The following is a 14,986-nucleotide window of genomic DNA, read 5'->3' as shown; positions in this document are numbered from 1 at the left end:
ATTATTACTGTCAGTTTAATGGACATTTAAAAACTGTATGTGTTAGTCATACTATCAATGTCCCATTAGCTTATTTTGTTTAGAATGAGCTGTATCAAGAGATTTTTTAAAAAACTGCAACTATGCATGCACAAAGATAATGACTGCTCATCACCACCTGGCCAGCACACATTTTTACCAAGGCTCTGATTTCAATGTTGAGCTGAGGATAGATGAAAACAAAAAAAAGCTCAAACACATGGGAATATTTTTAGGCAAGCAAATATCAGAAAGGTTAAGTCTGAGACAGATAAGAAGGGGCTTCAGTTAAAGGGTTTAGTTGCTTGAAATACTGACCTCTCAAGCACCCTTTATATCCACGTGAGAGAAGATTTTACTAATTACACAGGCTAACAGCTCATTAAGAATACAGCATAGGGGGAGATCTTCAAGATGGCGGAAGGGTAAGACGTGGAGATCACCTTCCTCCCCACAAATACATCAGAAATACATCTACACGTGGAACAACTCCTACAGAACACCTACTGAACGCTGGCAGAAGACCTCAGACCTCTCAAAAGGCAAGAAAGTCCCCACGTACCTGGGTAGGGCAAAAGAAAAAAGAATAAACAGAGACAAAAGAATAGGGACGCGACCTGCACCAGTGGGAGGGAGCTGGGAAGGAGGAAACGTTTCCACACACTAGGAAGCCCCTTCGCGGGTGGAGACGGCGGGTGGCATATCACAGGCTCAACCCGTATTCTGTACCCCTCCCTTCCCCCCCGCCCCGGCCTGAGTGAGCCAGAGCCCTTGAATCAGCGGCTCCTTTAACCCCATCCTGTCTGAGACAAGAACAGACACCCTCAGGCAACCTACACGCAGAGATGGGGCCAAATCCAAAGCTGAACCCCGGGAGCTGTGAGAACAAAGAAGAGAAAGGGAAATCTCTCCCAGCAGCCTCAGGAGCAGCGGGAGAAAATCTCCACAGTCAACTTGATGTACCTGCAAGTGTGGAATACCTGAATAGACAACGAATCAGACCAAATTGAGGAGGTGGACTGTGGGAGCAACGATATATATATTTTTTTCCTCTTTCTCTTTTTGTGAGTGTGTATGTGTATGCTTCTTTGTGTGATTTTCTCTGTGTAGCTTTGCTTTTACCATTTGTCCTATGGATCTGTTTATTTATTTATTTATTTATTTTTTAGTATAGTTTTAACGCTTGTTATCATTGGTGGATTCATTTTTTGGTTTGGTTGCTCTCCTTTTTCTTTTTTTTTTTTTGCTGTACGTGGGCCTCTCACTGCTGTGGCCTCTCCCGTTGCGGAGCACAGGCTCCGGACACGCAGGCTCAGCGGCCATGGCTCACGGGCCCAGCCGCTCCGCAGCATGCGGGATCTTCCCAGACCGGGACACGAACCCGCGTCCCCTGCATCGGCAGGCGGACTCTAAACCACTGCACCACCAGAGAAGCCCCTCCTTTTTCTTTTTTTTTCTTGTCTTTTCTTTACTAGTTTCTAATTATTTTTAATAATTATTTTTTATTTTGATAACTTTATTTTATTTTATTTTTCTTTCTTTCTTTCTTTCTTTCTCCCTTTTATTCTGAACTGTGTCGCTGACAGGGTCTTGGTGCTCCAGCTGGGTGTCAGACCTGTGCCTTTGAGGTAGGAGAGCCGAGTTCCAGACATTGGTCCACCAGAGACTTCCCGTGTCCCCTGCATCGGCAGGCGGACTCTAAACCACTGCACCACCAGAGAAGCCCCTCCTTTTTCTTTTTTTTTCTTGTCTTTTCTTTACTAGTTTCTAATTATTTTTAATAATTATTTTTTATTTTGATAACTTTATTTTATTTTATTTTTCTTTCTTTCTTTCTTTCTTTCTCCCTTTTATTCTGAACTGTGTCGCTGACAGGGTCTTGGTGCTCCAGCTGGGTGTCAGACCTGTGCCTTTGAGGTAGGAGAGCCGAGTTCCAGACATTGGTCCACCAGAGACTTCCCGGCTCCACATAATATCAAACAGTGAAAGCTTTCCCAGAGATCTCCATCTCAACGCTAAGACCCAGCTCCACTCAATGACCAGCAAGCTACAGTGCTGGACACCCTGTGCCAAACAACTAGCAAGACAGGAAAAAAAAAACACCCATTAATGGAGAGGCTGCCTAAAATCATAATAAGGTCACAGACACCCCGAAACACAACACCAGATGCGGTCCTGCCCACCAGAAAGACAAGATCCAGCCTCATCCACCAGAATGAAATCCAAATGAAAATAAGGAAACACAAACTTTAAATGATACATTAAACAAGATGGACTTAATTGATATTTATAGGACATTCCATCCAAAAACAACAGAATACACTTTCTTCTCAAGTGGTCATGGAACATTCTCCAGGATAGATCATATCTTGGGTCACAAATCAAGTGCTGGTAAATTTAAGAAAATTGAAATTGTATCAAGTAGCTTTTCCAACCACAACACTATGAGACTAGATATCAATTACAGGAAATAATCTGTAAAAAATACAAACACATGGAGGCTAGATAATACACTACTTAATAATGAAGTGATCACTAAAGAAATCAAAGAGGAAATAAAAAACTACCTAGAAAGAAATGACAATGAAAACGTGACGACCCAAACCCTATGGGATGCAGCAAAAGCAGTTCTAAGAGGGAAGTATATAGGAAAACCATCCTACCTCAAGAAACATCTCAAAAAAGCAACCTAACTTTACATAGAAAGCAGTTAGAGAAAGAAGAACAAAAAAACCCCCAGAGTTAGCAGCAGGAAAGAAATCATAAGATCAGATCAGAAATAAATGACAAAGAAATGAAGGAAACAGTAGCAAAGATCAATAAAACTAAAAGCTGGTTCTTTGAGAAGATAAACAAAATCTCATCAAGAAAAAAGGGAGGAGATGCAAATCAATAGAATTAGAAATGAAAAAGAAGTAACAACTGACACTGCAGAAATAAAAAGGATCATGAGAGATTACTACAAGCAACTAAATGCCAATAAAATGGACAACCTTGAAGAAATGGACAAATTCTTAGAAAAGCACAACCTTCTGAGGCAGAACCAGGAAGAAATAGAAAATATGAACAGACCAATCACAAGCCCTGAAATTGAAACTGTTTAAAAATATTGCAGCAAACAAAAGCCCAGGACCAGATGGCTTCACAGGTGAATTCTGTCAACATTTAGAGAAGAGCTAACATCTGTCCTTCTCAAGCTCTTCCAAAATAGAGCAGAGGGAGAAACACTCCCAAACTCATTCTACAAGGCCAGCATCACCCTGATACCAAAACCAGACAAGGATGTCACAAAAAACAGAAAACTACAGACCAATATCACTTTAAGCATAGATGGAAAAATCCTCAACAAAATACTAGCAAACAGAATCAAACAGTACACTAAAAGGATCATACACCATGATCTAGGGGGTTTTATCCCAGGAATGCAAGGATTCTTCAATATACTCAAATCAATCAATGTAATACACCATATTAACAAATTGAAGAATAAAAAGCATATGATCATCTCAATTGATGCAGAAAAATTTTTCAAAAAATTCAACACCAATTTATGATAAAAACCCTCCAGAAAGTAGGCATAGAGGGAACTTACCTCAAAATAAAGTCTGTATATGACAAACCCACAGCCAACATTGTTCTCAATGGTGAAAAACTGAAACCATTTCCTCTAAAATCAGGAACAATACAAGGTTGCCCACTCTCATCACTATTATTCAACATAGTTTTTGAAGTTTTAGCCACAGCAATCAGGGAAGAAAAAGAATCCAAATCGGAAAAGAAGTAAAACTGTCACTGTTTGCAGATGACATTATACTATACATAGAGAATCTACCAGCATAAAGACACTACCAGAAAACTACTAGGGCTAATCAATGAATTTGATAAAGTAGCAGGATACACAATTAATGCACAGAAATGTCTTGCCTTCCCCTATAATAATGATGAAAAATCTGAAATAGAAATTAAGGAAACACTCCCACTTACCATTGCAACAAAATGAATAAAATACCTAGGAATAAACCTACCTAAGGAAGCCAAAGATGTGTATGCAGAAAACTATAAGATACTGATGAAAGAAATTAAAGATGATACAAAAAGATGGAGAGATATACCCTGTTCTTAGATTGGAAGAATCAACATTGTGAAAATGACTATATAACCCAAAGCAATCTACAGATTCAGTGCAATCCCTATCAAACTACCAATGGCATTTTTCACAGAACTAGAACAAAAAATTTCACAATTTGTGTGGAAACACAAAAGACCCTGAATAGCAAAAGCTATCTTGAGTAAGAAAAACAGAGCTGGAAGAATCAGGCTCCCTGACTTCAGACTATACTACAAAGCTACAGTAATCAAGACTGTATGGTACTGGCACAAAAACAGAAATATAGATCAATGGAGCAGGATAGAAAGCCCAGAGATAAACCCCAACACATATGGTTACCTTATTTTTGATAAAGGAGGCAAGAATATACAATGGAGAAAAGACAGCCTCTTCAATAAGTGATGCTAGGAAAACTGGACAGCTACATGTAAAAGAATGAAATTAGAACACTCCCTAACACCATACACAAAATTAAACCCACAATGGATTAAAGACCTAAATGTAAGGCCAGACACTCTAAAACTCTTAGAGGAAAACATAGGCAGAACACTCTATGACATAAATCACAGCAAGATCCTTTTAGACCCACCTCCTAGAGAAAGGGAAATAAAAACAAAAATAAACAAATGGGACCTAATGAAACTTAAAACCTTTTGCACAGCAAAGGAAATCATAAGATGAAAAGGTAACCTTCAGAATGGGAGCAAATATTTGTAAATGAAGCAACTGACAAAGGATTAATCTCCAAAATATACAAGCAGCTCATGCAGCTCAATATCAAAAAAACAAACAACCCAGTCCAAAAATGGGGAGAAGACCGAAAGTGTCATTTCTCCAAAGAAGATATACATATTGCCAACAAACACATGAAAGGATGCTCAACATCACTAATCATTATAGAAATGCAAATCAAAACTACAATGAGGTCTCACCTCACACTGCTGAGAGAGTGGCATGGACATGTATACACTGCCAAATGTAAATAGGTAGTGGGAAGCAGCTGCATAGCACAGGGAGATCAGCTAGGTGCTTTGTGACCACCTAGAGGGGTGGGATAGGGAGGGTGGGAGGGAGACGCAAGAGGGAGGAGATATGGGGATATATGTATATGTATAGCTGATTCACTTTGTTATAAAGCAGAAACTAACACACCATTGTAAAGCAATTATACTCCAATAAAGATGTTAAAAAATAAGAAATAGTACTAACACTTTGAAAAAGAGAAAATACAGCATAAAGAAGATCAATTATGAAGTCAAAAAGGTGAAAAAGAGAAATGGAACCACAGTAAACTAAATGCAGGTTCCCTGATTTATGGGGTTTTTTTTATCATGTGCAATGTGGATTAAGTGGGCTGAGTTGCTAGGTACCAGATATAAGCCAAAGAAAAGACACTGGCCCAGGGTGGCCATATGAGTATTGATGGGGAACAATAATAATACAGTGCCAGGCAGTCTAGTGGTTAAAGTTTAAAGTTTTCAAGAGTATAGCATTTTTGCAATGTAGCAGTCATATTGACACACAATATCTTTCCTCTTTTTCCTAGAAATAAAGTACTAAGTCAGAAATGTAAGATTCTGATATAATTGGAGATATTACTGAGGTAAATGTGTCATTTTGAGGACAAGAAAAGTGCTTCTAAAAGGATTTCTTAATACCAGTAGTTTGAACTATGTGTAGTAATATAAGCTATATTTGTCAAATTCCTACAGAATTTGCCATTTAGACATGTTTATGATAATAAGATCCACTGTACTTAACCCAGTCTTTAAAATCTTAAGTGAAAATTGGGTTCCTTGAGATATTAGTACTGAGTGAATGTTCAGGATCAGATTCATGTAGAAGAATGAGATAGTTAACCCATATCAGACACAGGCAATTAAGAAGCACAAAGGAGAAAGAGATTATTGGAAATTCTGTATGCTCCCCCGCCCCGCAAGCCCTTTCTTCCCACATTGGACATACATGCACATTCTGTCTCCAAAAAAGATTTTGTAGGCTTACCTACAAAACAGAGAGAGCATTTACATTATGAAATATCTCCATTTTTGCCCTAGAAAGTGTAAAGCTTTAGGACATTTTCCAGGGAGCCATAAACCATTAATCCATAGATTCGGAGTTTGTTTACTACTCCAATTAATGACTACTAATAATAATTCTTTAGGCTGGGACAAACTGCTACGGGCTTTTATAGATAAGACTCTTCTTCCTGGTAAACATTACTAATCTCTTTACCTGGGATTCCAGTTGACAAGGGCATTAGACTCATTTACCTCCTTTTTTTTTCTCCCCCTGGGCTGCTCCCTCTACCACACACACACACACACACACACACACACACACACACACACACACACACACACACACACACATCAGAAAATGGGGGAATAGATCCTAGACCAGCTGCTTTAATAAATCTTTTTCTCCCCAAATACTAATCAATGAAATATAATTGAGTCAAATTTACAAAAACATTTTCCAAAGCCTGTAAATATTCAAGCATATAATGAAATTTTGCAACCCTTGTAAACTTTAGTTAAAAAAAAACCCAAAAACAGAGAAGCATGCCTATAATTTCTAGTAGAACTAGAAACCTTCCAAAATTAAAGAATGAAATAATCATGGAGATGATGATGATGATGGTGATAGTAATTAAGCTCTCATAATTTATCAAACACTCTTCTATATTTACTTGTATTATAAGACATAATTATTTTCTGGGGTAGAGACTATTATTTTTGCCATTTAACAATGTAAAATTGGGGCATAGAGAAATTAAATGACTTAGCCAGGTTTGTACAGCTAGTAGATTCTGATGCCATTGATCAAATCCAGGAAGTCTGACATCAAAATCCATGCATTGACTGTTTAATCACATATGAGAAGAGCACAGATATTTCAAATTCAATATATTTTTATTAATAAAACTGGATAATAAAAGAGAAGCTATCTTATTAGAAAATAACAGTAGAGGATCAGTTTTGTTGATTATTACTGTTGCAAAAATGAAATAGATTAAATATTGACATTAATGAATAAGGACTAATTTGTTTGAATGGCTGTTAGGAACTCAGTGTCTTGTGATGGGCTATAAGACACAGATGAAGTAGGAGATATAGCAGACAGCATAGTACCTGCCAAAAAAGACTAGAGGTTGAGTTACAGGTTATGGCAAATGAGATCTATTTAAGTATCAACATCACAGAGGTGATAATGGAAGCAATTTACAAACTGAGGTAATTTGTCCAAATATATGTGATTATCATGCCAAAATTCTAAGTTAGAAATACTTTAGTAGAGCATGACTCACAATGTTATTTTCATTTGTAAGATCCTAAATAATGTGAAGCCTGATAAACTAAACTGAGAAAAGAATGGTAAACAAGAAAGAGAGAAGTATTACCTATATTGCCATCTGTTGGGGAAATGAACATCTGTCATGTTGAATGAAAGATGAAGCTTGGAAATTCCCAAGGAATCACAACAGCTAGAACTACTATTTAAGATCAAAAACAGACTTCAAGACTAATTTAGATATTTTAATTTGAAAAAGATATTTAAAGGAGGAAAAACAAACCTCCAATAAGTTAAAAACTATGGCTTTTAAGATTTCCAGACATAATTTTAGATTAAATTAGAAGGGAATTGTGCTGGAGAAAGAGTATCGTCAAAACTTGTTTCCAGAGTACGTTCTGTGGTCTCTGGAAGTATCTTGTTTTTTGACTAATAGATTCATGCATGTCACAACATAGGTAGGCAAAAATCCTAGCCTGGATTTAGTCTCAGCTCATACATGGCATTTTGAGTACAATTTGCTTCTTTGCGTCAAAATTTCATTCTCTGTAGAGTGGATGGGATTGGATTAAGTGATACTCAAGGCTACTTTCAATTGTACTCCTATTAATGCTGTGTATCTATTAAAAATATCCTGTTAATAATTGCATGCTTGAAAAAATATTTATTTTATAAATGAAAATTGTGTTCCTAGAACTTCCTATTATTATTATTTTACATCTTCAAAAATCTTACATCAGTATCTTTTCTCTCCTTTAGGGTGGAGTTAGTGGGTTGACTGGAGAGCTAGAATTTGGAGAAAATGGAGGCAATCCCAACGTCCACTTTGAAATTCTTGGAACCAACTATGGAGAAGAGCTTGGCCGAGGTGTTCGCAAAGTAAGACCAGACACATTGATAAATTTTCTTTTTCCTATAGTAATATGGTTTTGTTTGATTGTTCTCCATGCAATACAATCACGGTATGCATTAAAGTCTGTACTGTAGTTTGAGAGAGAAGAAGAGCAGGAAGAATTAGGCATTTAGATGACCTTACATACTTATCAGAAGTATTAATCAATAAATTGTATCTGTGCCTTAGAATAAAGGGAAAAAATTAAACCGATCATTGCCTAGGGAGCTAGCATAATCTTCCATTCATTATAATACTAATTTTTATAAAGTAGTGAATTTAATATTTATGCAATGCATAGCTACTTGGTTTTTAGCTTGTAACATGCACAAAATCAGAATAAGAGCTTTGATAAATTTTATATATTAAGAGGGAAAGTTTACTATAAAATGTGACATTACAGTATTTCAGCATCTGTGGCGTCTAATAAGTAGAAAAAAAAATGGTTTGCAGGACATGGACTCTTGTTTTATACTACAGATCACATGTAAGAAGTTGAGCGCCAATAAAGGATGTTTCATGAAATACTGGGCCAATAACTTTCTTAAGGAGAAATGTAAAAACCCTGGAGAAATGACTTTTCTACAGTTCTGATTTGCCATTTTTATATATTTTGGGTAGGGAAAAACCTAAGTTAATTGAGTGTGCATACAGAGTTCATAGCTATAAATCTGTAACTGTATAAAGTTGGCTGCATTGAAAGTAAAGTCTTCGGTAGATGTTTCTTTCCAGTGCTGAGGTGTAGGATGCAGAAAAGTTTATATAAATTGAAATTTAGAGTTATTCTAATGAGCAATAAAAACCTCTTGGTAAATTTATGCTAGAGAAGTTGAAACTATCTTAATGTGTTTTTAATTGTTTTATAGTGAAACATAGCAAACATACAGAAAACTACATAAAGCACAAGGATAGTTTAGTGAATTATGGTAAAGGAAACACCCACTACTATGGTAAAGAAGTAGAACATATCAAGCATCCTCAACTCCCATTATACTTCTTGTTGATATCCCTGACTTCCCTTCTCAGTAGTATCACTGTTAGTCTGAATTTTATGATATTAATTTGTTTACATTTTAGTATAATTTTTTCACCTAAGTGTGCATCATTAAATATTTGTTTTTCTGATATTTCAGTTTATCAATGGACACAATATAGTGTATATTCTTTCTTCTTGCTTTTTAAATTCCTCGTTGTGTTTGTGTTATGCATTCTTGTTGTTACATGAAGTTGTTGTTTAATCATTTATATTGCTGTATCATTTTTTTATGTATAAATGTGTCCCAACTTGCTGTGGTCTGTTTCTGCTTTTAGGCTGTCATAAGCAATGATATTATGAATATTCTTAGACGTATATCTTGGATATATTCTCTTGTACTTGTGCATGTATTTCTGTAGGATTTGTATCCAGGAGTAGAATTGCTGCAATATAAGAAAACATACACTGAACTTTACTAGATAATCTCAAACCTATTTTCATAGATATTTACCAATTTATGTACCTCCATCAGTGCTACAAATTCAAATTGCACTAAATGTTGGTTTTGTTACACTTTTAAATTTGTATTAAGTTATTCAGTGTATAATGGTATATCTTTTTACTTCAATTTGCATTTCCATTATTATAAAAAGATTCTGCATCTTCTGCATTTGTTTGCTCCTCGGGTTTCTTTTTGAGTTAATTGCCCATTCAGGTCCTTTGGCCATTTTCCTATTGGGTTATATTTTGTGTGTGTGGTTTTTTTTAACATCTTTATTGGAGTATAATTGCTTTACATTGATGTTTTCGTTTCTACTTTATAACAAAGGGAATCAGCTATACATATACATAGATCCCCATATCTCCTCCCTCTTGCGTCTCCCTACGATCCTCCCTATCCCACCTCTCTAGGTGGTCACAAAGCACTGAGCTAATCTCCCTGTGCTGTGCGGCTGCTGCCCACTAGCTATCTGTTTTACATTTGGTAGTATATATATGTCCATGCCACTCTCTCACTTTGTCACAGCTTACCCTTCCCCCCACCCCCCATGACCTCAACTCCATTCTCTGCATCTGTGTCTTTATTCCTGTCCTGCCACTAGGTTCTTCAGTAACGTTTTGTTTTTTTTTTTAGATTCCACGTATATGTGTTAGCATACAGTATTTGTTTTTCTCTTTCTGACTTAGTTCACTCCGTATAACAGACTCTAGGTCCATCTACCTCACTACAAATAACTGAATTTTGTTTCTTTTCACGGCTGAGTAATATTCCATTGTATATATGTGCCACATCTTCTTTATCCATTTTTCTGTCAGTGTAAACTTAGGTTGCTTCCATGTCCTGGCTATTGTAAATAGTGCTGCAGTGGACTTTGTGGTACATGTCTTTTTCTGAATTATGGTTTTCTCAAGATATATGCCCAGTAGTGGGATTGTTGGGTCATATGATAGTTCTACTTTTAGATTTTTAAGGAACCTCCATTACTGTTCTCCGTAGTGGCTGTATCAACTAATGTTCCCACCAACAGTGCAAGAGGGTTCCCTCTCCTCCACACCCTCTTCAACATTCATTGTTTGTAGACTTTTTGATGATGGCCATTCTGACCAGTGTGAGGTGATACCTCATTGTAGTTTTGAGTTGCATTTCTCTAATGATTAGTGATGCTGAGAATCCTTTCATGTATTTCTTGGCAATCTGTATACCTTCTTTGGAGAAATATCTATTTAGGTCTTCTGCCAATTTTTGGATTGGGTTGTTTGTTTTTTTGATACTGAGCTGCATGAGCTGCTTGTATGTTTTGGAGATTAATCCTTTGTCAGTTGTTTCGTTTGCAAATATTTTCTCCCATCCTGAAGGTTGTCCTTTCATCTTGTTTATGGTTTCCTTTGCTGGGCAGAAGCTTTTAAGTTTCATTAGGTCCCATTTGTTCATTTTTGTTTTTATTTCCCTTTCTCTAGGAGGTGGGTCAAAAAGGATCTTCCTGTGATTTATGTCATAGAGTGTTCTTCCTATGTTTTCCTCTAAGAGTTTTAGAGTGTCTGGCCTTACATTTAGGTCTTTAATCCATTTTGAGTTTATTTTTGTGTATGGTGTTAGGGAGTGTTCTAATTTCATTCTTCTACATGTAGCTGTCCAGTTTTCCCAGCACCACTTATTGAAGAGGCTGTCTTTTCTCCATTGTATTCTCTTGCCTCCTTTATCAAAGGTAAGGTGAACATATTTGCATGGGTTTATCTCTGGGGTTTCTAAATGTTCCATTGATCTATATTTCTGTTTTTGTGCCAGTACCATACTGTCTTGATTACTGTAGCTTTGTAGTATAGTCTAAAGTAAGGGAGCCTGATACCTCCAGCCCCGTTTTTCTTTCTCAAGATTGCTTTGGCTATTCAGAATCTTTTGTGTTTCCATACAAACCATGAATTTTTTTGTTCTAGCTCTCTGAAAAATGCCATTGGTAGTTTGATAGGGATTGTGCTGAATCTGTAGATTGCTTTGGGTTATATAGTCATTTTCACAATATTGATTCTTCCAATCCAAGAACATGGTATATCTCTCCATTTGTTTGTATCATCTTTAATTTTTTTTTTTCTTGCGGTACACGGGCCTCTCACTGTTGTGGCCTCTCCCATTGCGAAGCACAGGCTCTGGACACACAGGCTCAGTGGCCATGGCTCACGGGCCCAGCCGCTCCACAGCATGTGGGATCTTCCTGGACCGGGGCATGAACCCGTGTCCCCAACATCAGCAGGCGGACTCTCCACCGCTCCACCAGGGCAACCCAATCTTTAATTTTTTCATCAGTGTCTTATAGTTTTCTGCATACCTGTCTTTTGTCTCCTTAGGTAAGTTTATTCCTAGGTATTTTATTATTTTTGTTGCAATGGTAAATGGAGTGTTCCCCTAATTTCTCTTTCAGATTTTTCATCATTATTGTATAGGAATGCAAGAGATTTCTGTGCATTAATTTTGTATCCTGCTGCTTTACCAAACTAATTGATTAGCTAACTAATCAATTAGCTCTAGTAGTTTCCTGGTAGCATCTTTAGGATCTCTATGTATAGTGATATGTCATCTGCAAACAGTGACAGTTTTACTTCTTCTTTTCCGAATTGGATTCCTTTTATTTCTTTTTCTTCTCTGATTGCTGTGGCTAAAACTTCCAAAACTATGTTGAATAATAGTGGTGAGAGTGGGCAACCTTGTCTTGTTCCTGATCTTAGAGGAAATGCTTTCAGTTTTTCACCATTGAGAATGAAGTTGGCTCTGTGTTTGTCATATATGGCCATATATTATGTTGAGATAGGTCCCCTCTATGCCTTCTTTCTGGAGAGTTTTTATCATACATCTGTATTGAAATTTTTCAAAAGCTTTTTCTGCATCTATTGAGATGATCAAATGGTTTTTATTCTTCAATTTGTTAATATGGTGTATCACATTGATTGATTTGTATATATTGAAGAATCCTTGCATTCCTAGGATAAATCGCACTTGATTATGGCATATGATCCTTTTAGTGTGCTGTTGACTTCTGTTTACTAGTATTTTGTTGAGGATTTTTGCATATATGTTTATCAGTGATATTGGTCTGTAGTTTTCTTTTTCTGTGACATCTTGTCTGGTTTTGGTATCAAGGTGATGGTGGCCTCGTAGAATGAGTTTGGGAGTGTTCCTCCCTCTGCTATATTCTGGAAAAGTTTGAATAGGATAGGTGTTAGCTCTTCTCTAAGTGTTTGATAGAATTCGCCTGTGAAGCCATCTGGTCCTGGGCTTTTGTTTTTTGAAGATTTTAAATTAGAGTTTCAATTTCAGTGCTTGTGATTGGTCTGTTCATATTTTCTATTTCTTCCTGGTTCAATCTTGGAAGGTTGTACTTTTCTAAGAATTTGTCCATTCCTTCCAGGTTGTCAATTTTTTTGGCATATAGTTGCTTGTAGTAGTCTCTCATGATCTTTTATATTTCTGCAGTGTCAATGGTTACTTTTCCTTTTTCGTTTTAATTCTGTTAATTTGAGCCTTCTCCCTTTTTTTCCTGATGAGTCTGGCTTATGTTTTATCAATTTTGTTTATCTTCTCAAAGAACCAGGTTTTAGTTTTATTGATCTTTGCTATTGTTTCCTTCATCTCTTAATTTCTTTTATTTCTGATCTGATCTTTATGATTACTTTCCTTCCGCCCACCTTGGTTTTTTTGGTTGTTTTTCTTATTTTTCTATTTGCTTTAGGTGTAAGGTTAAATTGTTTATTTGAGAATTCTTTTCTTTCTTGAGATAGGATTGTATTGCTATAAACTTTCTTCCTCGAACTGCATCCCATAGGTTTTGGGTCATCATGCTTTCATTGTCATTTGTTTCTATGCATTTTTTAATTTCCTCTTTGATTTCTTCAGTGATCTCTTGGTTATTAAGTAGTGTATTATATAGCCTCCATGTGTTTTTATTTTTTACAGATTTTTTCCTGTAATTGATATCTAGTCTCATAGCTTTGTGGTCAGAAAAGATGCTTGATACGATTTCAATTTTCTTAAATTTACTGAGGCTTGCTTTGCATCCAAAGATGTGATCTGTCCTGTAGAATGTTCCATGACCACTTGAGAGGAAAGTATATTCTGTTGTTTTTGGATGGAATGTCCTATAAATATCAATTAAGTCCATCTTGTTTAATGTGTCATTTAAAGCCTGTGTTTCCTTATTTATTTTCTGTTTGGATGGTCTGTCCATTGGTGAAAGTGGGGTGTTAAAGTCCCTTACTATTATTGTTTTACTGTTGATTTCCCCTTTCATGGTTGGTAGCATTTGCCTTATGTATTGAGGTATTCCTATGTTGGGTGCATAAATATTTATAATTGTTATATCTTCTTGGATTGATCCCTTGATCATTATGTAGTGTCCTTTTTTTGTCTCTTGTAATAGTCTTTGTTTTAAAGTCCGTTTTGTCTGGTATGATTACTGCTACTCCAGCTTCCTTTTGATTTCCATTTACATGGAATTTCTTTTTCCATTCCCTCACTTTCAGTCTGTATGTGTCTCTAGTTCTGAAGTGTGTCTCTTGTAGACAGCATATATATGTGTCTTGTTTTTGTCTCTGTTCAGCCAGTCTGTGTCTTTTGCTTCGAGCCTTTAATCCCCTCACATTTAAGGTAATTATCAATAAGTATGTTCCTATTTCCATTTTCCTAATTGTTTTGGGCTTGTTTTTGTAGGTCCTTTTCTTCTCTTGTGTTTCCCACTTAGAGAAGTGCCTTTAGCATTTGTTGTAGAGCTGATTTGGTGGTGCTTATTCTCTTACCTTTTGCTTCTCTGTAGAGCTTTTGACTTATCTGTAGAATCTGCATGAGATACTTGCTGGGTAGAGTAATCTTGGTTGTGGGTTTTTCCCTTTCATTGTTTTAAGTATATCCTGCCACTTCCTTCTGGCCTACAGAGCTTCTGCTGAAAAATCAGCTGATAAGTTTATGGGGATTCCCTTTTATTTTATTTGTTGTTTTTCCCTGGCTGCATTTAATATTTTTTCTTTGTATTTAATTTTTGATTGTTTGATTAATATGTGTCTCGGCATGTTTCTTCTTGGGTTTATCCTCTATGGGACTCTCTGCACTTCCTGGACTTGATTGACTGTTTCCTTTCCCATGTTCAGGAAGTGTTCAACTATAATCTCTTCAAAAATTTTCTCAGACCCCTTCTTTTTCTCTTCTTCTTCA

The 14,986-nt window shown here is 36.4% G+C and overlaps 1 protein-coding gene across 2 annotated transcripts in view; it reads left to right on the top strand.

Moving 5' to 3' along the window:
• GRID2 (glutamate ionotropic receptor delta type subunit 2) overlaps positions 1–14,986 on the top strand; it is a 1,308,561-nt gene that overhangs the window by 812,251 nt on the left and 481,324 nt on the right. For both annotated transcript variants that reach the window (XM_024736087.1, XM_024736086.1), the window contains one exon: positions 8,180–8,299. In XM_024736087.1, coding sequence (XP_024591855.1) covers positions 8,180–8,299 — 120 coding nt within the window. The remainder of the gene's footprint in view (positions 1–8,179; positions 8,300–14,986) is intronic.

The sequence above is a fragment of the Neophocaena asiaeorientalis genome, unplaced genomic scaffold, assembly GCF_003031525.2.
Source record: "Neophocaena asiaeorientalis asiaeorientalis breed wild unplaced genomic scaffold, Neophocaena_asiaeorientalis_V1.1 scaffold7, whole genome shotgun sequence".
Lineage (NCBI taxonomy): Eukaryota > Metazoa > Chordata > Mammalia > Artiodactyla > Phocoenidae > Neophocaena > Neophocaena asiaeorientalis.
Note: the sequence above shows the minus strand (reverse complement) of the source record. Positions and strands in the feature narration are given on the sequence as shown.